The sequence below is a fragment of the Spea bombifrons genome, chromosome 3 (assembly GCF_027358695.1).
Source record: "Spea bombifrons isolate aSpeBom1 chromosome 3, aSpeBom1.2.pri, whole genome shotgun sequence".
Lineage (NCBI taxonomy): Eukaryota > Metazoa > Chordata > Amphibia > Anura > Pelobatidae > Spea > Spea bombifrons.
Window position 1 is genome coordinate 19,235,844 of NC_071089.1, and position 27,331 is coordinate 19,263,174.

General features: G+C 35.9%; 1 protein-coding gene across 1 annotated transcript in view; it reads left to right on the forward strand.

Annotated features, from left to right (window-relative positions):
• Positions 1–9,134: 9,134 nt before the first annotated feature.
• PCSK2 (proprotein convertase subtilisin/kexin type 2) overlaps positions 9,135–27,331 on the forward strand; it is a 58,038-nt gene continuing 39,841 nt past the window's right edge. The window contains exons 1-2 of the mRNA XM_053458586.1: positions 9,135–9,569; positions 25,588–25,692. Coding sequence (XP_053314561.1) covers positions 9,393–9,569; positions 25,588–25,692 — 282 coding nt within the window. The 5' untranslated portion in view covers positions 9,135–9,392. The remainder of the gene's footprint in view (positions 9,570–25,587; positions 25,693–27,331) is intronic.

Genomic DNA, 27,331 nt, shown 5'->3' on the forward strand with positions numbered 1-27,331 from the left:
TATGTATTACGTCTATAGACATATAGTCTAAAGGTGTAAAAGTGGTTTGTACCTTCTACGTACCTGGATTTCAGGCAGATAATCCAAATTCTCTAATGTTTCTGACTTGTTCTAGTCTGTCTACTATTCTTCACACAATATAGACACAACTTACTGTCTGAGTACCTACTCTAAAGAATGCCCAGCAGGTAATTTTTTTTTTCGAAACTACTTTTCATGCCCGTTATCTAGCAATGTGATCACGGTAAGATAGATCCATTTTAAACAACAACCCCCTCTGGGCAATCAGAGCTTTGCAGACAGGTGGACAGTGTGATGGCAATGTATTATTCATGGTAAGATAAAGATCTCACAATAGTGATTGGTATACATATTGAAGTCTTTTAAAGATAACATTTGTTGAAGATAACATTTTTAATGAAGACTTTTTCCGTCACCAATACTGATGTTTAGCAAATTGTGGCTTTTCAAATACACAGGGAAATAAAGTCTCCTTGAGAGAGAACCATATGGGCGCTCTAGCTTGCCCTTGGTTCTGTCTTAGATTAGGGATAGCCATATGCTTATCCCACACATACTTCAATTCTCTCACTGTATTAGCCTCTACCTGTTCTGCTGGGAGGCTGTTCCATGTAAAAGTAACTGGAATTTAACATGGAATTACGTAAGAAAGAGATATAGAACAATATTTAAGTATTTAGCACAGAAGTTGGAATGTTCCTGGAATGTACATAAACGATGTGTTAAATATCTAATCACATTAGGGAGCCGTATGGATCATTTTCAAATGTTTAGAAAATGTAGGGTTTCGATATATTCGACCCTGCTGATTAAATAATAGCATTTTTACAGTACCTTGTACTTTTTTCACTGTTAATAATAATTTTTACTTGGTTGCACAATATAGGCCAAGCCTGAATCCAGGTTTGACTCATCGAGCTGTGTACAACCTGAGCCAGACTGGCTCACAACACAGGGGAAGTCCTTGGGGTTATTCTTACATATGCACACACAAACCATAATACTAGACCAGGCGAGGAGTTTGGAGGAGCTGGCTTGTGGACTCTTACACTTTTGTCTAACAGAGCTGAGCCAGGCATGAGGGTCAAGCCAAGTTCAAGCCAACTACAGCTCATCCAGCTATACTCATTACATCACCATGAGTTTTAGTGCCTGTTACTGTGTCTGTCCGCGTTAATACAGTGTAATGGCTAGCATTTCTCCCATATTAAATCAATGCCAAGGAAACAAGTGGTTTCTTTGTTGGTTCATGATCTTAATCAAATCTAACTCACTAAAATTATTAATGAATAGCACCATATGGAGACCAACACACTTCTCAAGTAGTTTGCGTAATTTTTTTGAACAGTGCCCAGGAAGCTGTAAATATTCATAAGTAAAAGGTTAATGCAAATAAACAAACGTGTGTGTGATACCTGCTTAGGTCCTTCTTTTATTATTCGACACAAGAACAAGATAGACAGACAGACAGATAGATAGATAGATAGATAGATAGATAGATAGATAGATAGATAGATAGATAGATGTGTGGAAATAGCCAGATATGTTACATCATACAATTACTGCTTTAATATAAGTCATTTATTTTAATTTTGTCCTGGGTATAATTTTCAGATAAAAATAAATCTTTTCGTAACCACTATGTTTATTCTATTTGGCACAAACAGAAGCCTAACACATAATTAAAGTGTTTAGTAAATGCACATTATTTAGATTGATGAATCAACACTATAACCCATCCATTTTTGACACATATAGCCTTGCTATTTATACCCAGTGGCATTATAATTTCTTTTTTTTTTAATTTGCATCTGTATTTTTTTTTTTTTTCCGCATTGAGACGCTGACTAGAAAATGAATGCAGCTGATAATTGATTAGAGCGGGTACACTTTGCAATTTCCTACTAATCTCACTTATTGTGCTTTCCATAAAATGACAGTCATGGATGAAGCCCAGTTAAAATCAATCTGCCAGAGTGCTAATCTTCCAGTTTTATTAAAGATGAAAATGTTACAAAGCTTCTGAGATGTTGGTGTTATTTTCATAATAAGCATACGACTGGAAAAATAAATTACACATTAACTGTTCTCTACAGAAATAGTATTTATTTGTTTTTAAACTACCGTAAAAAGTCAAACGTGTAATTATTGTCTTAAATGTCATATTGATAATTGATGTACTGTAAAGGCAGTGAAGCTGAACGTTATGTATGGACCAGCTAGACCATGCCATATAAGGTAAATAAATATTTAAATGTACATAACATATGTTGGTTAACCTATTTCCCTCTCTTGTCTTGTTACTATTCATTTCTGTTCTTCCACAATTAACTGCACTTTCCCTAGATTGTTTCTTCTCCCCTTCCTACTTTCGCCATGCATTCTTCCCAACCCTTTACCCTTTAATGACAATAAGCTTAATGTGCACTATACCACCTTATTCAAATACTTTTACACAAAAGGAGTAAAAATAAATATCCCAGCAAATGGAGCACACAAATGATCCAGTCGTGCTGCCTACAGTGTTTGTTACTCTGCATGTCCTGGTGGCTATGTTGGTGGCAAAAAATTGCCTTGTAATAGCCTTAAATTTTTAATACAGAGCAGCCAATGGACGTTAGCCAACTATCCCCTTGCAAGCCTTAAATTGGACTCTCTACCAATACCATTCCATTTTACATTGTTTTTCTCTTCCAACTTTATTTGGTTTTCCATTACATTACATGCTTTGCCTTTCTCAATATATGGACATTTCCATTTTTTTTTTTTTTATTTGGATACAAAAATCTACAAAAAACATATAAAAGACAATAACTTACTAATACTAATACCTTAGCAGCATATGATATTGATTATTGCTGGTCATCTATAGGTCTCTTTATATATAGAGGTCTATATGATCTTCTTAATTCAGTCTAGCTACAATTTAGCTATGCATGCATGTGACAGGTATGGACAACATTATGGACATAAATATAGCCTATGGTATCTGTAAGGTCTTTTCAGATATAGATTTCCAAAGTGGGTTAAAGTTCTTCTCCTCTGATTTGTAAGTATTTATAGGGTAAGTCTTCCCCATACGTCCCAAATTGATCCAATTTTTGTTGTACAAGTTCCTACTAAATACCAACCTCTTCTCTTTCTTCTAAATTGTATTTTCTTAAGAATATCTTATTTACGTTAAGTGTAAATTGTTATATGTGATCATTTTTTACTTGAGAAGTATAAAAAGAGAGATTTGTATAAAATTGAGGATTTTGCAGAATGGGTCACAAACTACACAGACAACAGGCATGGCAGTGCATTACCTTATTTACTTATAGACAAGAATTTTAGGTTAAAAAAAAAACATTCAAAATTTGGATTTGGCTTATCTGTGGATAAACATGGCTGGACACAGTGGGATGGGCAACGAGACAGACTAATTTAATTTAAATTTAAGGAGGAGGCGGGTCAATCAGGGTCACCTAAAGTTGGTTCTGAATCGGTAATGTGGACGAGAGATATGTCCCAAAATCTTCTTGCTTAATTATGATTTTGCTGCCTTTCCACATACATGTGTTATTGGGGGACTGTATATTAAGAGGTGCGATTTTGGAGAAAGGTCATGGGGGTTGCAACCAAGTCGTCTGCCTTAATGTAGCTATAGCTCACAGAGATGAAAGCCACAATTATAAAACTGTTAAGGATCAAAGACGTGATAGAGTGTTGGATGTAAGTATAGTATGGAAGAAGAAGAGAAGAAGAGAGATGGAATGTGATAGAAACATTTAAATACATAAAGGATCTTAACAAAGTAACATAGATTTGAAAGAAGAATAAATGTAAGTGCAATAGGTCATAGGTCTAAAAGAGCTCGGAGGCTTAGATCGCTTCTCCAGTTCTTTGGTTCTCCGGGTTGACACTCGAATCCTCTGGGTCACGGGAGCAGGGTCCTAAAACCCTCCACTCCCTTCCCATTTCCCGCTAAATGTGACGCCAGCGGGTAGTCCTGCCCGCATCCCGCAAGGGAGGTAACATTATAACATTATGGAAAAAATGTATAGATGGCTTTGTGGAATAGTGACCCAAAACTATTGAAATTTAAGTTGAAGGTGAACTCTACAGTATGAATATATAATCACTGAATGGAATGTAGTGGATAAAACGAATTGCGAGACTGCAAGCCCTTTTGTTCTGTGACAGATTTATGCATAAAAAGTGTGAAATACCATTGTATGAGTTCAGGTTTTCTGTCCCCATTTTAAGTTACAATAATGACTAGTTTTATTTACTTAAAGCGAAAAGAAGCATACCACTAGGCATTGTTCAACACATTTATCCAGGTAATCTCTGCTTTTCACATATACTTGGGGATATACAGGACACCAGAAGGGCCAGATCAATGTTGTGGGTCCATAGTTGTACAACAATCAGCAACAGTATATGTTTTTATATTAAAAAGTGTCCTTTACAATGATCATATCTCACAATGTTACCAAAAATGTTGTTTTTTTTTCTTACTGACGTGCTGCAGATGTGTACCAATAGAAAGCCATTAATGTATTCTTAAATGAGAACCAGTATTTTAGCATCACTAGTATCCAATTAAAATTTTTTTAAAAAAATGTTGTCCAGTTTCCGTTTTTAACAAACAGTTCTAGTTTTTCCATCTGTGTGTCATTATCTTACTGACAAATAGCCTGAATCCTCATCATACTGCCTGTGTTGAAACAACAGATTGGCTCGTTGATACTCGACCAGCCAGACACTCTGACTAATGAAAGCTTATGGAATGGACTTCATTAGCATTGCCATAAAGAATCAGCTCAGTGTGGTGTTTGAGCACCCAAAATATCACATGATTGACAACAACAATGGCAGCCTCCAGGTCTGTACATAAATTAAGTTTATTAGAGAAAAACAAATAAAACTAGGTTCTTGGAAGTGCTAACCGATATTACAGTACTGTATTTATTAAAAAAAGATATATATTTTTTTTGTGTGTAGGACTTTCCCTTTAATTACTTTTAGAGTAGTCTTCGGACGTTGTTCATGGCTTAATTGCCCTGTGATATATATCGCCCTTTAACACCCTTTATTCTCTCTTTGAATAATTGTAATCCACATACACTGATTTTTGTTGCACCTTTACAACTATATTCTGGGTGTTTGCATCACTTCTTTTGTTCTATTTATCTAATCATATGCTAAGAAACAGTGTATAATTTTTCTGCTATTGTGCTCTCTTGTGCTCCTTGTCTCCCACTTCACATTTTATCTGAGCAATTGTCCCCTGACTTAATCAGTGCTTCATGAAAGTGAACTTCAATGAAGGGTACACGTTTAATCTGATACCTTTAATTATATTCTACTGTATGATCATCAAGTAGTCTTTGCTTTTGCTCTGAGCTCTGTATTTTTTCACTAAATCAAAGTGTTTTCATAATGACCTTTTGATATTGTTATTTCCAGCTTATTAAATTGCCCTCGCTAAATTTTCTTTCTTTTTTTTCTCCAGATTTAATTTCGTACCTGAACTCTGACAGTATAGGAGTGTTTACCAGGAAGGGATTCAAATTTCCTGTGTATAATGTAAGCATAATATATACGCAAAGGCAGAGTTGTGAGCTGACATATTTTATATAATTTTTCATATTTCCTGAGCATCTAGCTCCCTCCTCTTCTTCTGCTTCACGCTATTTACTCTTTTGATTCCAGTACAATCAATATATAGGCCAGAGTTCCAACTGGTTTTTATGGGAGACAGTGGCTACATGTACTTCACATAGCGGCTGCTGGCCTTAAAGTGGCAGAGCTGCTTCTCACCCCAGCCCTAATTCAAACCACATCTCACCGGTAATCAGTCCTGATCATTTTTACTTCGGCTGACTACAAATACAATTATAGAAAAATTTAATATATACCAAAAACAGAGAAAATAGAAAAAATATCCCTCGAGTATGCCAGAACTCAAGGCCAGCTTTGGGTTGTGTTTAATAAATGTGTGTAGAGAATAGTTTTCTTCTTATTTTCACTTCCCTAATTCTGTACCAGAGGCCTGATAACATATATCTACAGCAGTTTGACAACACAATTACGAGAGAGCTTTGTGTTTGGGGGAAGAGTAGTACATTTTGGGATTGTTCATCCTCAGCACGTTCCCTGTTGAAGCCATGACACATAACCCGTTAATTGCTTTCCCATGACATCTGTCCCTCTGGCTCAAGCACATTTTATGCTGCCGATAACATTAATGGACCTTCATAATGTGAGTTGAGAAGAGGCACCTATAGCAGCATGACATATGATGTCACTTTATCAAACAAAATCACGTGAATATAGAAATGGTCATTCTATCATTCACTAGTGTTTTAGAGGAGCGTCATAAATATTTCTTCATAGGGCTCCAAACTCCAATGCACAGGTAATCTCTAGACGCTAATCTATTCTTCCAACAACAATTGTGGTTTATAGGGCTTATACCAAATAGTCTATATTTTTCAGAAGGAGAGACTATGTAAAATATTTGGATACTGCCTACTTTTCCCCGTCAGCTTCTTGCTTTCAGTTCTAGCCTTTCGCCATGCTCTGTCGGATACAAAGCTTCCCTTCCTAGGCTAAATATATGAGATTTGCTGTGGTGTAAATATAACAGTTAGGGTGAGTATGATTCTCAGATCAGATCATGGAAAACAAGACGCACCCAGACAGCCTCAACACACAGAAAGCGCTTACAGCAAATCTCCATGTTTCTAAAATAATGAAAATTATTGTTTTAAAAAAAAATAATAATAATAATAATTAGCATTGTGTCCTATGTGAGTATTTTTCAAATCTATGTCTCTTTGTAATGTTGTAACAATCATGAAACTAAATAAAGGGATATGATAAAGGAACACTTCAGCCATCATTTGAACTTTATTACATATGGTAGCCAAATGTAACCTTTGAGTTTTTTCCACAAAAAAATGCATGGAGGGACTGGCCAAAATACCCCCAAACTAGATCTGACTGGCCTGAGAATTCCAGAGGGTAAAACGAGATGTCCCTGTGAGCATGCGCAAGAAGCACTTTGATTGATTTCAATGGGAGCTCTTAATTGCTAGGGCATTACACTGTCCCTTTAAACAGTCATGAAGCATTGAGCTAAATGTGGAGCAATCACCATGGAAACCAATGCAATCTTAATGGTGACATGTTTAGCAATTTGACCCAAATCAACCTATCTCCAAATGGTGCTTATTGCACCATGAAGATATTTATATTCAATTCTCTTACAGAACAAAAAATGTTTTTGAGGTTAATACTTAAAAATGTGGGAAATGTTGATAATCCAATTATGAATTTCGAAAAAATATAGTTTTTTAAGTTAATTGTATCGGGGTTAAAAATGAGTCTCAAGGCAGACACATCTACTGCATGCACAGAATCTTCTCGAATGTAATGTATCTTAGGCAGGGTTATTTCCAATTCAATGCAGAAGCCGCAGATTTGCATATGAGGAAATTACAGCAGCCTGTACTTGATGAAGATCAAAAAACAAAATGTATTAATATTTATGTGGCAGAGGCATGCATGACTTTGTACTGGTCTCAATACAATTTGGTCGGTAACATCTGGAGAAATGGCACAAACTGACACCGGAGGGAAGACCGCAGTGCATACATGTTTCGTGTGTGATATTGGTTCATACGTCTACCGCGTGTGTTTAACATCATTGATTCCTGTGTTTGTTATAGAAACATAGACTTTGACGTCAGATAAGAACCATCTAGTCTGCTCATTTTTCCTGATATAAAGACTCAGACCCTAATCATTGGTCTCGTCCTAGTTTGATGATAGCCTAATGCCTATCCCATGTATGTTTACATTTTGTCGCTCTATTAGCCTCTACCACTTCTGCTGGGAGGCTGATCCACCTACCGACCACCCCCTTTTTAACACATTGGCTTATCGTAGATACGATGATCTAAATGAATAAAGGTATTTTACAGTGGGGGAAGGGTAAGGCAGCTTCTGGCTTAATGTGTGTTTTGCATATGAAATCATTAGCCGATAGCAAAGTAAATAGCAAGGGGGCTGTACTATTATTACCAGCGAAAAAAGCTGAAGGTTTTGCAAGTACAAGGAGGTTAATAATGATACCGTATAAAAGAACAAAGGCCTCCTAGTGCAGTCGTGGCTTACATGTAATTGATTTCTCTTACTAATTGATCACCGCCTTACTCCCTTGGAGATTCTGGAGAGTGATACACTTGATTGTTTTTCACCTACCAGCTCTTATAATTTACTTTCTGGGAATGGATTGGAAGGTCAAACGGTTTTCAAACTAGAACACAATCCCCAAATAAGAAACCAATTAAATAAGATCAAATCTTACATGGAGGAGTTAGATCTGCGCAGGTTATTACTCAAAGCAAGCCTGGAGGTGATTATCTCCCCGAACTGTTTCATATCTGAAGCCTGGGGCGTATGCCATGTTTGTTTCGATTTACCCCTTCTATTGTAACCCATTAGAGATCAAACATTTATATGTTTATAATAGTCATTTAATTTAAAGACTAAAGGTGGGAGAGTGGGGGGGGGCAACCTCTGGCTTTCCAGATGTAATAAAGGCAACTCCCATTATCCTCAGCCACAAATATGAGCATACTGTAGACTTGTTTCTACAGCAGCAAATAATGCAAATAGACTGAAATAGCAACATATCCACACATACATCATCCATGCATATGTTACAGAATAGTTTGATGTGATTGCACAGTTTTCTAGCAGTAGGTCTTTATTTTCAGCTATAATCTCATTGTTGAAAACACATCTCTGTATCTGTGCATTATGTTTAGGTGCATAAAATGACATCAGTTTGCTAACATTTTTTTTCCTTCCCTTGTGGGTTTTCCCTGACTGAGCAGCTCAGTTTGACAGTTCTGGAGCTGCTGAAGAAATGGAGGAATTCTCCAGGGTGCTGAATCAGGAAGCCAGTGGCTGGGCACTAATGAGCAGTTCTGACAAGGAGGTGTGGACACCCAGCCGAGCTCACACACACACCCATTGGCTGGGAACCCTCCACACGTGACCCAATTTGGTCCTGGCTTTAAGCCACAGATGAATTATAGATGAGGAGGAGCTGAGATGCAGATCTAGCATCACAAGTAGCCTCACATACACTGCTGTGCAACCTCAAAAGCAGAGTTGCAACACTGGAAGGAGAGATGCAGTAGGATAAAGCACCTTAGCCTGTTCCTTTAACCTCACTGCTCAGTCTTTTCTGCATACCTGTCATCTTATTTGCTTTTTAACCCTTTGCATCTCTCATTTGATTTGTTCACCTCTTTCTTTTCTTCTTCATTTCTATCCCATCTGCACCTTCAAAGACCAGTCAGTGAAAGATGAAAGGTTTAGTGACAGAGAGGATGATCGCTGGGCTCCTCCTGCTATGTACCAGTATTTTTGCCTTTTCTCAAAGACCTGTCCTCACTGATCATTTTTTGGTTGAGTTACATGAAGGGGGAGAAGAGATGGCCAACCAACTTGCAGAGGAATATGGCTTCAGTGGGTCCAGGAAGGTAATGTCTTATTTTAACCTTTTTTTTAAAAAAAAACAACTAATCTAATATACTTGCATACATGCCTGCATTGCTATGTTAGTATGTTCTTTGAATACAACATATGATTGTCTTTTGATTCATACAAAATGATTCAGAATTCTGCACACTTTGCTATTTGAGGTTCCAATAGTTAATAATTCCAGGAGGAAAATACCTTTGTATGTACTATCTGGCAGTGCAATCAATCAAAACTAAATGGTGCAAAGTCTAAATATTTATTGTTATATTCTGAGACATTATATAAATATTTCCACATGTTTGTGACAAAGTAACAATTATAGGCACTGAAACTGTGTGTTTAACTAGTTAGGGATACAACCAGCACGAGTGAGATATATTCTGTATCATCTGCTCCCTTTTAATATCTTATTACCTTTACTGTGTCATTCAAAGCAGTGAAGAACAGCTTGCGCAATAATGTTCTTTGTTAGGGTGATATTATAAAGAAATGTGATGTAAGCATCTAAGACTAACTTACTGTACTAAAGAATCTGGGTATTCAATTGCCATGGTATTTCAATTAGCAGAATATGATTCATTTATACTTCATGCAGAATATGGAAATTGGGTCATTTCCATTTTTTTATTATTTTTTTTACTGATTACAATCAAATGCAATGGGTTGTGTTGTAATCTGCATATTGCACCGCAATTCAGCTCACTTTGCTGTAAATGAAAATAAAGCAGGCCTAATTAAAGGGACAATTTACTCATTAGGAAACATTCACGTGTAAAGAGAAAATAACACATGCAAACAATCAGATTAATGCAGCCACCCTGGTCTAGATCACTGTGCCACTTAAGGCTGGATATAAAACCTTTTTCTTTAGAGAATCAGTACTTTGGGGTGGGGGTGTTTTTTTGTTTTGTTTAACTATTAGAGTGCCAGAGTCCTGAACATAATACCTATTGGGTCTTGCCCTCCTAACTTTCACCATACCTATTATTGCTCTTAAGCACTCAGTGAAATCATCCTGTTTATCCATCTCCTTATTCCTAATTATTAACAGTAGAGTCTATCAGGCTTTTTCACCATGACCTTTAATAAATTGGCTGAATTTGATTTTACTCAGGGCTGCATTATCTTCTTGTTGAAAATTGTAAAGATAAATATGTAGCTAGGGGTATATATATATATATATATATATATATATATATATATATATATATATATATATATATATATATATATATACTTATTCTCACGTAAATAGAAGGTAATAGCTCAAAGATTGTTATACAAAAGGCTCAAAATCTTTACAAAAAATACTTAAAACTATATTAAAATGATTTATTCTGTATAATCTGTCATGCATTTTAAGTCATTTTATTGATTGCATATTATTATTATTATTATTAATATTATTGTTGTTGTTGTTGTTCCAATACATTCTTCACTGGACTGTATTGGTTATTTGAAAAGACCAGGTTTTTGAAGTGCCTTCTCAAAGAGTGAGAAGGGGGCCAGTAGACAAATGTATATATGGTAATGCTAAAGTGTCTTTTTTGGGTTGGTTTCACTAGAAAGTATCATATAGAAAAAAAAGTTGTCACCCATCAGTCTTTAGACTACAGTTAACCTTATGCACGATACAGGAATGAAGTTAGTGACATGCTTACAAAATATAAGGATTTGTTTAAAGAAAACAAATTATATATGGATACCTCAGCTCTTTGTGTTTATGTCATCCATGAACCCATGTGAAATCAAGTAGTATCATTTAATTTCTGTTTGGAAATTTTTTTTCATCAATCAAGGTTTTTCTCATAATGTCAATGTGCAAATAATAATTAAAAATACTATGTAAAATAAGCAAAAAAAACCCATATATTTTTACTAGGTCATCAAGTATTTGTATGTACTATGCATTACTTTAAGTTTCTGTTTCAAGACCTTTATACTGTTACGACAAAACAGTACATAACGTACAGAAAATGCAGCTCTGGTGAATTAACATGAAATATCCCAGAATACTCAATAAACAGAAATGGTCTTTGTCCATCAACTAATAAAAAATAATATAGATTACTTTTCATAAGAATAACACTAGCTTTAGTTTGCATTCATAATATGATATCATTTATGGATTATATAAAAACTATAGTTAACATAACATACAAAACTGTACAAGAATATTTAATCAATAAGCATGTTGCTTGGGAATTCCATATAGAATAAATATTAACCTCAATAATTTATTACATGCTTATGGGAAAGAAAGAAAATATATTTTTATTAGGTTTATATTGTGTTTTTTTTTAATTCGGACTGTAGGAGTTGGTGTAGTTGGAGTATGTGTAGTGACTGCCCTCACTCTGTTTAATTGTACAATGTCACCATAAATAAATTACATTGAATTACCAAATCTGATGTTTGATTGCTTGAAGATAATACCAGTTGTATAATCTAATTTATCTAATATGGAAAAATGTGCAGCATTGTGACAATTGTAGTAGTAAGCATTTTAGACAATACACCAAACAGCAAATATGTGTGTGTATACAGTATATATATATATATATATATATATATATATATATATATATATATATATGTATGTATACATTATGCTAATTTTCTAAAATATACCAGGTCATCTGATTGTTGGCCATCACTCATCAGTGAAGCGGTGGCCTTAGGTTCCACTCTTGATCACTGATGCTCCTTGCACACTGAGGTCTGGTCCATGCTGGTGAACACGTGGGATTCTCCAGCAGGGTAACAGATAGAGTTGTCATCTATTTCACCTGGACAGTCCTGGAGGAAGAAAGGTATCTCGGGTCACAAATATTGAAATTGAAATACTGGGCTAGTGGCCTTTTTAGCCTGCATTTTGCAAGGGGTGAACTGAAGGCCCTTTGGACAAGTGAAAGTGACTATTTGGCACACTTAGCAGGACCCTATAACACATTTAACGGGATGGCATTCAGTGTGGATGGGGGAGGGAGTTGATGTGCTGTGCACACTTGCGTTCATCTGTGGTAGAAAAGTATTGAGTTGTGCATCTGCTGGAGATTTGTGGACTGAGGGGATGGCCCACAGTTCTGTCAATGCAGATACAGTAGAAGGAAGAGCATGACTGACACTATCTGGGTCACTAAAACTCCTGTTTTGCTCCTTTTTTCTAAATAGTACATTTTCTAGTTTACTGATGAAGCTGCTAAGAGCCCAGATGGCATCATTCTCAGTCAGTTAAAGGGTTTTCCTTTCTTTCTCTCTCCTCATCTCCTCTTTTTCTCCTCTTTCTACATCTTTTGCTTCTTTTCTCTCTTTTGTAATTTCTCTCTCTCTCTTGTCTTATATCTCCTTTCTCTTGTTTTCCCCCTTATTTTTCTCTATTTTTATTTTCTCCATTTTCTCACTTCAATCCCTTTCCTTTCTCTCTTTTTTCATTATCTTCTTTTCTTTATCTTTTTTTGTGCTTCTTTTTCTTCCCTTCTGTCTCCTGACCTTCTTCTCATTTTTGACCCACCCCTTTAATTTCCCCCCTTTGTGTGTTTATTTCTCTCATTCCTCTTAACTTCCTATTTGTTCTCTTTCCTTTTTTGTTTCTCCTTTGTTTCTACTCTCCATTGTCTCTACTAAACCAAATTTTAGCCACCTCTAACCATGCCCCAGCTACAACCCAAACTGAAACCTCTCAAAGAGTGGCCAGGAAATTACTTTGCAAAAGATGGAAACATAGTTACAGATTGGAAGACTGGAAGATTGGAAAAACCTTTCCACCCTGATGGGCAAAATACATTTTTAAGGAGGGATCCAGTTTATGTTTTTTTCTTATTATAAAATGCACATTAAATGTTAGTACTGGCTTGGATTATATGGACAAAACTATATCCAAGTCATGTTTATTCAAGAAACCCGTGTTTCAAGTGACTAAAGTGGTTATCTTTATAGTTTAACATGACAAATGTATTGGGAATCCACCGTATCTGTAAAAGTAGACATCTTTTCTGCTATAATGGTGGTTATTATTTAACTTATTCCTCCTCTATGGTTGTCTCTTTTTGATATCTATGTTGCATGTATACTGCTATTTCTTTCTGTCTCTCTTAAGGCGTCTTCATTTTGATGTATCAACCGTTTGTTCATTGCCATATCCTGTATTTGTGGCATTAGCATGTTTTAGTATTAGTGTATTTTTGTTTATAAAGATGTAGATGCTGCTAGAGGACTGCATCGTGATTGGAGTCCCGGGCGCGGGCGGTATCCGCGTGTTGTGGGCAGGAGCGGGCGGTTATACCTGCGTGTCCTAGTAGTCCCGCGTACTCCCGCAAGGCTGCCACGCTTTGTTTTTTCATCTTCACATTCAAATTCAGAGGCGGTCCTAGCCTCACTTTTATATTCAGCCTCGTTTATCTTATGGTTCGTTTAATGGTACGCAGTGTTTTATGTCTGCTATTCAGAACGTTTATGGTATTTTTTTTAATATTGAGAGCTATAGTATGTGAAAAAATATATATATTTATATACGTGACCACATTTTTAACAAGAAATGCTTGGTGAGGACTTGGAGTGTACATGTGAAAAAGAGGCAAAAAATACGCTGCACCTAATTGCCTTTGCCATGCCCATTTATTTTATTACATTTCAATAATTTTTATTCATTTTCTTCATTAACATTTCCAGAAGGCATGGTAATACAAATCGCGTAGGTGTTCCACACAGCACATATCACAGTTCTTAGACTAGTTCCATTTTGAAATACCCTATAACCAAATACATTTCAATAATATTGAAGTGTTCTACCCTTTCTTGGTCATGTCTCATGATACCTCTATGCCTAAAAACATTTTTAAATACAAAGGTGCCTCCAATAGTATCTATAGGGAATGTAAGACCATCTCTGAAAATATAACGATCAACCCGAATCACAACTAGTGTTTAAAAAAAAAATAATATATATATATATATATATATATATATATATATATATAGTGTGTGTGTGTATATATATATATATATATATATATTCTTATTTTCTTTCAAAAGATAAGCTCTAAACTAAGATATGTTGCTTAAATGATTGATATTTGTCTAGGCTATCTGCTTTCAACAAAAATATATTCCAAAGGACAGTAAAAGTTATACACAGATGACATTCTAATATATTTTTTGGGGGGAGAATCAAGTATATGTTGCGATATTGTGGAAAATTAACTAGTGGGAATATTTGAAGGTATGATTAGTGTCTCCAGGCAACAGACAACCACAGATGTACAAGAGCATTTTAGGAAAAAGGGATGCCTGCTTTTAGTTTTTTTTTTCAACATTACACTATATCCTTTCTCTGAATGTCTACCTTGAAAGGTCTGCATTTCAATGTTAATTAGAACATGACTGAAACCCTGGTCCATCGGAGCAGCAGCAGGAATTTCTGTTCTAAGTGTCTTTTAGCTGGCCTCGATTTTTGGATATTCCTAAAGATGAGCCCATGGATTAGTCATTCTGATTAACACAACTTGAAGAAACAAGTCAAAATAGGGATTTCCCCAAACTGTTGCATTTTGAGGTCTAAGAGTGTCAGTCTTAGGACCAAGGATTTAGAGTCCAGAATATGTTTCACAGTCAGATACATGAACTGGAGGTCTCCCTGCTAAGAGCAAACCTAAAGATGTCAAAACAGGTGACAGAACTTCCTTCAAAAGAACCTAACCCAACACTTACACAGCTATTCTACAGGTATTGTACCAGGGCCTTTGTACATTGTGAGCATGCTGGCATTTGAGCAGATGGCTATTTTCCAGATCTGATCCATTTTTGTCTAAACGGCATCTACATCATTTACTACATGCGTTAGTAAAATTTGCCTTGAGATACTCATTTAGGCATGTATCCAAATCCTGTAAGAGTCAGAAATGGCCTAATATATTTAATTTGCTAATAATAATTTGCTTTCTTTTCACTTCCACGACCTTGTAGGATAATGTTTTTTCTTCTGTGTTAACATTATCTGACATAAAATATATACTATTTTTGCACAGGATATCAACAGAAAACAATAAAAAAAATGTCAAGAGAACCACAATTGACATAAAAACTGTCAAACTAAAAATCAAAACCATACCACTGTGATATTGATGCACACTATCAATACTGCAACGTATTTCATTAAAACCACATTTTTAATGAAACAAAACAATTCCTAAAATATATGCTGATTAGTACTGGCCTTTATTTAGTTTCTGGGATGCAGCGTTGCCTGTTGTAAATACGATATAGATTTTGATTAGTGGTTTTCCAGTGCATTGGCTTTTTTGTTAAACAAATATATTTTTATCTAATAGAAGTATTCATACATATTTCTGGTCTTACGTACTTTCGCATTGCTTCCTTTCAAAACCTGTGATTTAAAAATCCAGTTTTGCACTGAATATTCTTAATCCTTGTAGGAAAAATAGTATGTCATGCATTATAAATTAACATAAATGTTATCCTGTAGCTCCTAGGTTTTAAATGGAAGGATTTCTGGACTAGTAGAAATTGGTACAGAAAAGGGTTAACTGTGGACCCAGAAGCACTTCATAAAAAATAAAGTAAGCATACATTCTTTATTTAGTTAATCAGGAGCAGTTCCACTTAAATGGTAAATCCATTCGTCAGAGACTGACATTTACTTCTTTATTTCCACATCAACTAATGTCAATTAAATCTGTGTATTCCTTGGCTCAATAGTGTATGGCATAAAAAATGTCATTGCAATCTGCTTAGTCCTTTTTAATGAACAAAACGTATCTAGAAATGCCAAATTCTATAGGGCCTTTTTATGGTTTTAATTATGATAAAAACAGACGGCACTCCTACAGGCATAGGCTAGATTCTTTTTTCTATTTTTTCTCTTAAATACTCAGATGTTATTTCATTGCCTTATCTCTAAAGACATCACTGTAATATAAAAAGCAGATGCTGTTTTCATTTTACATTAATTCACTTTAAACATACTTGTTTTATTGGTTTTGTAATTTGATGTATTTTGTATTAAAAATTGTTTTTGTTAAGAATATCATAGAAAGCAAAGATCTCTTGAATCACAGCTCATAATCATTTTTTTCTCTCTCTGTTTACATCAGATGCAGGAGCCTTTATCTTAATTATTTTCTGTGAACTGAGAAATTTTAGTACCCTCTTATGGCTTGCATGATTTCAATTACAACTAGTTCTACTTGGCATCTCTAACTCATGAGGTCCAAAAAAATTAGGCTCTTAGGATCTAGAATTTGCCATGTTTGTGCAGTGTTGTGTGCATTCACTGCTATTTCCTCTAGTGCTGTCAGCTGGTAAAATCAAGATCACATATATACAGATATTCCATTATGTTTTATTTTATTCTTCAGATATGGAACAGAAGCGTCCAACCTGTAGCTTGAGGGTCATAATAATGCCAAGTGTAAGTGAAAGTATTGTGTAATACTATAGTTTTCCCTTTGTGCCACCATTTGTATTTATCTACAACCTTAGCCCTCAAAAATATTTGACAGGCTCTCCATCTGCTTTCACCCTGAGAGTCCTTACTCTTAAAGCTAAACATGCTGGGAGCAAATAGGAAGAAAATTATAGACTTGATGGTCTTGCTACTTTAATAGGATGCAAACGGCATGGGCAAACCTGCCAGAGAGCCTAATTATATCTTTCCTATGCAGGGATGACCAAACCCTGTCTGTAGGTCAATATCTATCTTAATCAAACTGTGTCATGTGTACTTTGTCATTTGGAAAACAAGTTGTTTGCATCCCTCAAGGTCAACATTGGACAGCTAAAGGTGGAGTCATCACCACCGTTAAACAATCTCGACCACTAGAGTAATATCAATAGTTTAAGAAAAGAAATGTATATAGTCTATTTATATCAAGATAACTATTGTGATCTTACTGTCAAAAAACTGATTTACTATTAAGTTCACCCCACAATCTCAAAAGAACAGTGTAATAAGCTAAAAAGGAAACACAAAATGTGTGACACAGCATAGCCACTAGAAGCGTAATCAGCTAAGCATGATCTTCCTTGAGCTAACAAATGGATGGCTAACCTTTAAGAAACATATGATTACAGCTCAATATTACTACTGAGCACTGCTAAAAGGTTATAAATATAGAGTATACTTTAACCTATTTGTTCATCATTCACTTTGGGTTTGCCTCAGGTTACTTAAATGTCCTTACATCCATCTATATGTTTGTAAACTTTATTAAATTGATCATGAAAATGTAATTTCCTTCCAATTCAGATGTACTTTTCCACTGTTTTTCTACTGTAATGGGTTTTTTTGTGAAATTGAATAAGGATTTATAAGATATAACTATTGACAAAGATGAGGACTGGAAACTTTCAGCTAATGGGGCCAAGCCTACCTACATAGCCTTAAAACCCTACTCAGGTGCATACTAAGGTGGGTGAGTGGGTGCACTGCAGCCAGACCCTTACTTATCAAGGGTGCACACCAGGCCTCGCACTTCCCAAAGGGCCAGGTAAGGGAGATCATAAGATATTCCTTCACCTGCCCACATTGCAGGATCACAAGTGTGTAAGGCTGCAACAGGTCTCTCACAGTTCTATCAGAGCCACTAAATCTGATGTCACATTTGGCACTTCTGATACAGCCACGTGTGATCTGTTGTGGCTTCAAAACCAGACCACGAGGCAAGTTGAAAAGGGGATTATAGGTGCTGGTGGGGAGATGGCAGGGGCTGGTGGGGACATGCTAGATGCTTGGGGACCATAAAGGGGGCTAAGGGGACAACACAGGGGCTGGTGGGAGCAATACAGGGGGTGATGGGGAAAATACAGTTGACACATTGAGCTACTGCTCAAAGGGCTGCTGGACAATGGCGCCAGCTACTTCCCTTGCTGCCGCTGTAGTGGCAGATCAAAATGATTTCTGGATTTTTTTTGTGCTTTTGAAGACTTTTTAATGTTCAAGTGTTAGGTTTGCAAGAAGTCCAGGTTTAACTGGACAGTCCCATTTTCTGCTTTTTCTATTCTTTCCATTATATCTTCTTTTATTGTTTTTCTATTTTCTCTCCTACCTCTCTTTTCCTTTATTCTCTGATATATATTTTTCGCTTCCTTTTCTTCTCCGTCTTTCAATAGTAACGCTGTGCCCATGGCCACTCCCTGGACAATGCACCAGCCATACTTCAAAGTGCCACCTCCCAAATAGTATCCTGGAAGCCGTTTAGCAAAAGCTGTCAACCCTATTAACAGTTGCTGTAAATTGCATTGCTGTTTCATATAGGATGACAGTGTCTAGAGGTTTCTAAGAAGTTTATTCTTTTCATCTATATATTCCGGAAGTATATTTGCTGAGAGAAACACATATACGTTACTTTGAGTTTGATTCAGCTTCATTTGATTCATTTATTAAGTGAAATCCTTGTTTTATACACAGTTACAAAGCCAGCCCCTTGCTTACAAGGCATGTACATTGTAATAATCATCATATATTCAATCTATAAACATATGACATTCTTTTTTTAGAATGTTGAACCATTAATTAGATGGTTAGGTAGATCCTAAGGGGAGCACGCATAATAATGGCTATTTGTTAAATCTGGAGCATTTGGTTTTGGTTGACTGACAATTGTATTTTTTAAAGATAATTTTGACTTCCTTTAGTGGTTATTAAAGGGGAAGTTTTAGTTGCAATTTGATGACACTTCAGCAGTTACAGAAAATTGGCATTTGGAATGTTTGCATAGACAGCGGTAAAAATCCTGGAAATGCACTCTGTACTATTGTTTAATGAAGTGGTGATAAAGATTTTTTTCTAGATAATGAGCAAAAAGCAGAAGGTACAGAAATAGAAAAAACACACAGCCTTTTTCACAGGCAGTTGACAAATAAGTGTAAAAATGTTTATCATTTTTCATATTCATATTGCCTTTTAATCCCAAAACCACTTTACTTTCACCCAGTAAAACAACCTACAGAGGGTATTTCAAGAAACTCTGTTATATACTTGATGAGGAATTTTGCAGAATAACTTTTTTAGTCCCTATAAAGACTAGTTTTGTGTACACAGTGCCGACTACACAGCACCTTTCAATGTGTTATACATAAATATGACATAGTGAACAGATCTGCAACTGACTTTTTGAATTCTATCCAAAAAATGGGTGGATTTTTCCTTGTAAACAAGGCTAAAGTGAAAAAAAAAATACTTTTGTATTTTGGTTGGAAAGTTTAAAAACTCTGTAGAAACAAAACTGACAGTCGGCACAGGTATAGGGAATCCGGCCGAGATTTACTGTTTACTTCATGGTTTCACCTTGTAGTTTTAACAAAATCTTATTTGTGGAGTATGGAAGGAAAGAACGGTTTAATGTGTTGGGTCGATGCGATGTAGTATAATTAAAGAGACTGGTTGGAATACTAATTTTATTCTTCTAATAGAAGCACATCATCCAAAAGCCATTTAACTCTTATAATGAAGCTCGCTCACAAACCAGAAGTGTCTGTTTCCAGTGATCCATAATGTGACTTTGTGTTTCTTGGAACCCAAAGGAAACATATTGCTGCCTTGTAAGGTCCTAGAAATATTGTATATTCAGGGAGAATAACGTTCTTCTATCTTCTCCACCAGCTGCGTTTTTTAAAATTGCTGTTAAATAGCGGCTGAAGGGCTTACATGTGATCTGTCTGGAATGGGGAAGCCACGTAGCCCAGCAGAGTTTATCACAAAGAAGAGCTTTGCACTTGCAGAATGTTGGGAGTGGACTGTTATACTTCAAAGAGTTATGTTGAATCTAATATACATAACTGTTCCTTTAATATTAGTAATACGTATAATGTAAAAATAAATCAGCAGACTGCTATCTTTTTAAGAACAGATTATGAACAGATGGTAAGAAAAATTGTGAACCATGTTTTATTTTGCATAGCCAGTTTTTTAGAAATTGTAGTTTGTTTTAATTAGACCACGACACTATACCTGTACCCGTTGTCCTTTTTTTAATATGTCACAGTGGATGATTTGTCCAGAAAATGAACAGGACCTAGCAGTGGAGTATTCTAGGGTGGCCCAAGGGAGTAGCAGGTACTGGTTCACTTTATTAGGAGCAGATCACCCCCATTGGGTGGTCAGGCTCCCCAGCTTACCATAACTCTTGTAATGAGCAACGATCAATGATCTCCCTTCTATCAAGCTCATCTTTCACTTTCCACCAAATCCAAACCAGAATGGTGCAATTATATCAATTCTATTTTCCCTTTTCTTTTTTCCATTAAAATTTAAAAAGTAGGTTTAGAAAGTCCTCATGTTAGAAAAATAGAACGTATCTCTTTCTTTGAAGAGATTAAAATGTCATAAATATGAATGTAGAAAAATAAATAAAGTGCAACATCAGTGGATGTTGCCTAGTGACAGATTTGCAGATAGAAAGTGCTAAGGACTCTGTGTACAATTCACTTCTTGCAAATAAAAGAAACAAAGTCGAAATGTCCAGGGAGAAATATATCGCAATCATAAATGATTCTTCACTAAACACGTTCCATTTGAAGAAACTGTCTTACCATTTTTCCATGTGAAAAGATAACTCATACTCATTCATAATGGCCATTTTTGGGGTTTTTTTTAGCATAATTTGTGTTGTATGGTCCTATTCTTTTACATATTTGGATCTTCTTGCTCTTTGTACCCACTTTTTTACCTGATGGCATGCTGTTCCAGCATGACAGTAAGAAAGATGTTCAGGAAGCCACTTGTCCCTCTTCCCCCTATCCCCAAAGGTTCTCCAAGAGGATTACACTGAATCTGAAAACAGTTCCACTCTTCCATCCATCAAATTACCCCCTCGATACTTTACCTGAAACAAAATCCAGCAGCTGTCAGAAACTTTGTGACTCCCTGTGCCCCCCCCCTGGCATTTAATAAGACATTGTTTAATTCATATAAAGAAAATGAGTCAATTCCATCTCCTGGATGCAGTCTCTTGCACCTTCTAGAGGACTATAGGCAAGGTTGCTCAGGCTGTCAATGTTAAATAAGATATTATGGGGGTTTATAGTATAATAGATGAGTAATTTATTTAGCTGAACGTTTAGCTGAATAATGTTTTGCTTTTTAATTTACTATTATGATTTAAACTACAATAACGGGAACCAGGGGGGGTCTACTGCAACATCCCCGCACGTCGTTGCCGCCCACCTCATAGCGAAAGACGGCTACAAGATGGGTAGCCACTCCGACTCTCAGAGTTAAGGGTGCTCCTCCAGGGGCAAAAAAAGGGCCCCCCAGAGAACCGTAACACCAGTCAGGATGCAAAACAACATACTTTATTAGGACTGGGCATAGTTTTACTGGGGGAGGGGAAATTGACATATACAGGAAACAGGAAAGGATTAACATAATCAACACATAACACAATGGCATGGGATTATGCAAACAACATCTGTACCAGACTAATCTCATTCATTCAACAATGACAAATACACAACATACGTGAAGGGATTAACGAAATAACACTCAAACGTAGACTAGACAGTGAACCAACCTGAATACACATAGAAATAGGAAACGAGGCTGACAATACAAAGTATTACAATTTAATCTCATAAATGAATGTAAAATATTACAATTTAACCTTGTAAGTCAATGTAAAATTGCAGTCACAATAATTTCCATAAAATTAGGGTTTAGCATCTGTTATATCTATATGTATCATGTCCTTTTAATTGCAAGTTGTATTACATATTCATAGATAAAAGACCACGGTGCTCAGAAGGTGATATTTAATTTAGTTTTTGCCACGTTCAAGCAAATCATTTTTAAGTGCTCCAAGTTTATTACAGGATAAACAACAAAATAATGTGTCATACAAAAATGTGACTCATTCAAAAGTCAAATGTACAAGAAACCCTCCAAAACACTTAATTGCTTACGGACATTACTGATAAAACTGATTTCCTGAGTCGAACTTTATTGGGTGTAATGGTGACAGGCAATCCAATAGTATAGTAGTGTGATACGTTATAAATTGCCAATGCGCTAATATCAATATGACAAATACCATTTCCTGCTCTTTAGAATGGTTAGGGTTCCATTAATCAAAAAAGGGCGATTGTTCCCTTTTTACCATTTTACAATAAAATCGTTCTTTATCCATTACTGCCTTTGTTTCTTCGTAGTGAAAATTATATATATATACACAAATATATATTAAAGATGTGCATGAAATCATTAGAAAATGTTACATTCGTACATGTTTGTTTTGTTTTTAGCTCTCCTTTAGCCTATATTAGAACAAATCTTAGTACACACACATTATTTACATTGTTCCTCTTTTAAAATTAACTTTTGATCTTGAGACTTTGAAGCAGGATCTGTGCAAACAAGGCTAACCTTCTATATATGAGAACATCTAAAATGCCATTCATTGGGTATTTGGTTTAGCATCAAAGACATTGCTACGAGTACACAAAATCAATAAACTGTTTTTGTACTGTATTCGTTTTCACCTGAACATTTAGAAATCAGTTCTCGATGACCCAACGAGCTATTTATGGCTATGTAATTTAGCTAACCATTGACACAAAGAATGGTGTACATATTTATTAAAATAAAGTAAAATTTAGTATAAGAGAAATTAATAAATTGAAATCATGGTATGTATCTGAGTTTATTAAAAAAAACAGTTGCTTGCAAGCTAGTTAATATATTATAAAGACCAAACCCGAGTGAGTTTATCCAACAAATATGACATGGCTCTGCACAATGCATAGTTAACATTTACTATCCTCCTTGCAACTGATCCACCTTTCTTGCAGGAGAAGCTTACTGGAGACAATGTCCATAATATATATATTTTGTCCCACTGACAAAAACATACTAACCTTTAGAAGAAACTGCAGAACAACTGGCCCGTGGTCTGACATTTTGAACCACTTAATCCTTGATTTAGTGAAATTAGTTGGAGTGCTTTCTTCTTAACAGTGGGATCTTGAACCAGCATTCTTGCTGAGGTGATGCTGGGGCTAACTGGAGATAAGTATACCACATGCCAGGAGATATGTCATACGCATGTGGGCGAAACAAAACTTCAGGCTCTTTGAGATGCTGACTCAGAATTAAGAATTGGTTTATAATACCAGTCATTTTAAGTGACCAGGCAAAAATCTGGGGTGCTTGGTCACAAAATATCACTTTGCTATATATATTTTTGTACCCATCATCTTGAGGCAACCTTACTTATGTGGTTCAAAATCCAGGACAACACATAGAAAGGCAAATAATAAAACATTGTACTCAAATAATAAATTGAGCCACAATGACGAGCCCTTCCAAGCAAGGCATCTAGCTCCATAACATACTAACGCCCCAGCAATATTTATGATAATGTACCATGGTATGGGAGCTATATTCAAGAGAAAAAGTAATCCATATGATTCAGACATATTGTTATGTTCATGTTTTGTGTAGACTTGGGTTTTCCAGGAATAAAGTTTTCTTTATATTCGACAAATTTCATCCGTCTGCGTCATATGTCTTCTCCTCCTCTTAGTGCAGTTAAAATGGCAGCCGCGGCAATAAAAGAATGAACGAAGATTTTCGAAATCGCTCACGCTCCCTTTCCATTTCTTTTGTCAAGTTTTGCAAAATGGTAAAATGCATCACGAAAACGCATTCATGCGAAAACGAATGCCCAAGTCTAGTTTTGTGCAAGGGCCCTTTTGAAAAGTTACTTTTTTGTCACAACAAAATTTTTAACTGGTTTCATGGACTGACCGGTCCTGTTGAGGCAGTGGACGCTTCCTATTGCTTACTTTGATTTAATGCAATTTCATGTACCTTCAGTAATATCTACATGGTTTTTACATTCAACAATACACATACATCATTTTCTTTTCTCTTGTTGTAATATAGTTAAGCTTTTGGTCCCATGGAGACTGCACATCTAAATGCAACTGTGAGCGATCAATATTCACCCCCTGGCTATTTCTGCTAATCCAGCCTTCCCAACAAAAGATGAACAGTAATGCAACCAATTCCCTGTGGTCTTAAATGAGCATCATGGGGGGCAGAAGGAAAGTGCAAACAGATCATTAAAAATATGCCGAAGCTGAGGCATTTTAGTGAATGATGGTGAGGTACGGGTGATCCACAGTATAATGGAATCTAATACAGAAGATTGTCCTAGTTGTCTTGCCAGAGGGGTATACAAAGTAAATGAATAAAGTAAAATGATTTACCGCGTGTGCAGAGCCAAACCATTTGTGGCCTACAGAAGTGTTTTTTGTTTATAGCCAAGTAATCCAATTAATTTCAACCACCTGTCCCTGTTAGCTAACCCCTACAGCTTGTCATTACGGCATCAGATGAAATGAAGTTTATTGATGGAAATGAGTCAATAATTACTTAAATTGATTAATTGCTAAAAGTAATTGACATTTTGTGGGAGATCTGGTACTATGGCAACAAATTGTTAATTCATTGCACTGTTAACACATTTTGTTTGTTACGTAAGGTGTATGTACATTATATATATATATATATATATATATATATATATATAGATATGCCGTGCAAATTTAATTGACACGAGATAAATTTCCTAATACTTTTCACCTTCCTGGTAATAAATAATTACAAAATATCGTTTCTGACAGCAACCACTTCTGCACCAAGTAGCTTTAGCGGCACATTAGGGGACCTGGCGGCCCCCATGCACCACAGGGCCTTATGTTAGGCATATGGTTACACCAGTCCTGTGCTTGAAGGCCTGTCATTTGTTTGGCAATTACTATGAGGATGTTAGTCATAAAAAGTGCTGCAAATATTAGAATATTCAAGAAGCTCTCCCTGTTTAGGAGATTCTTTTGGATGTCTAAACAATGTCTAAATCATATTTATATAAATAAAACACAGTAGTCTTCTAAATGTTTTACAGATAGGCATCAGTCGGTCACAGTCACATGCAGAACCTCAGTAAAGCCATGACCCAAGATGCACATCTAACCAGATCCCTGTTTCTGTTTTTTTAGCTACCATTTGCTGATAATTTACATCATTTCTTTGGGAGTGGACCACCAAAATCTAGGAGAAGACGCAGTGTCAAAAACAGGGAGCATCTGGAAATTCATCCAAAGGTACAAATTTCACAAGAAAAAATAATTTCTAGAGTCTTTAAAGTGTTGATGGGTAACTTTGGGGATGCTATATATGTGTATTTACCGAACTTTGGTAAATTAGGCAAGGCCACTTAAAGGACTCCAGACCCCCCACGAATTGGACAAAAACTAAGCAAAAAGCTCAGAATTATTGGCTGAAATACATGACCTTCTGTTCTTATATTCTATGGTTTAATCTCTTCCAGCGCTGGCAAAGCGGCTGATACTGGCTGCTCGGATCCCGGGCAGACAAGTTTAAGCCAATCCAAGGTTCTTCTGTGGATGGTTTTTTTAATCAATCATAGGACGGAAGCTTTCAATAGACAAAGGACAAAGCCAATGTTAAGAAACATGAGCTGGAGAGGGACTGGAGAACAGTATAGTACATCATTATTTCATTAAAATTAATTAATTAATATTTTTATTAAATAAAATAGTTCTTACTATGCATATATAAATAAATAAATATATATATATATATATATATAAATATATGTAATATATAAATTCATACTACTAATACTACTGATTTTTTTCTAAAATACTATTGATTTTTTTAATTTAGGGTTAACATTTGATTTTTAATTAATAATATTATTATTAGATTATTAAAAGTATATTATTCAGATACTTCAGGTTTAGTTAGGGAATTTAGTTTATTATTGCATTAGTAAAATGGGGGTTAGGGTTACTTAGTATGACATTTTAGAGTTAGGGTCACTAAGTAGGGATATTAGGTTTAGGGTTACTTGTAAGTAAGCTGTGTTGGCGAGTTGGGAGGCATTAGGCCGCACCAACATCATCAGATCGGCACTGGACTTAAAGTGCCAAGGCCACGCCACCATCGCCTGCGTGGCCCCTCATTAGTAAGTAGGGAGTTTTATTACATTGATTTAATTTTAGTTACTAAGACTATTAAGTTAGTTTAGATAAGCAGCATGTTCCTTTAGTTAGCTTTGTAAGTTATGAGCTGTTGGTGTTTTGGGGAAGTTGCTGATTTTATTAATTTTATTTAGTTAGATTATTTGGTGGGTGGCTGATTAGATGGGTCGGTGATTTCTCAGGTGCTTGCCCAAGGAAGACTATCAGTATGAGAGATTTGATAAAATTTACCCCCAAACTAATTGTGTGGAATAAGTCTCTGAAACAAAATCTAAGGTTAAAATTGGAAATGTGCATTTTTCAATTTAGACCACACAATGTCCTTTAACAATGTCTTTATAGACCTTGCTTTGTCCACTGGGGCACAGTCAGGCTGGAATAATAAAGAGGCCTTCCCCAAACTGTTCCCACAAAGTTGGAAGCATAGCATTATCCAAAGTGTCTTGGTATGTCCTTTTTAGCAGGGTGGACCAACTACATAATGCCTGTGTATTTTGAATGCTATGTCATAAGAGTCCCTTTCGGTGTAATGGTCAGGTGTCCCAGTACTTTTGTCCATATAACTTAAGCATTTCTGTGTCTCTGCAAATGTATTTACCGTATTTGCTCGATTATAAGACGAGGTTTTTTCCAGAGAGCAAATGCTCTGAAAAATACCCCTCGTCTTATAATCGGGGTCGTCTTCTCAGACCCCCCAAAAAATGTCTGCTGGGGCCATGCTGCTTACCGGTCGCGA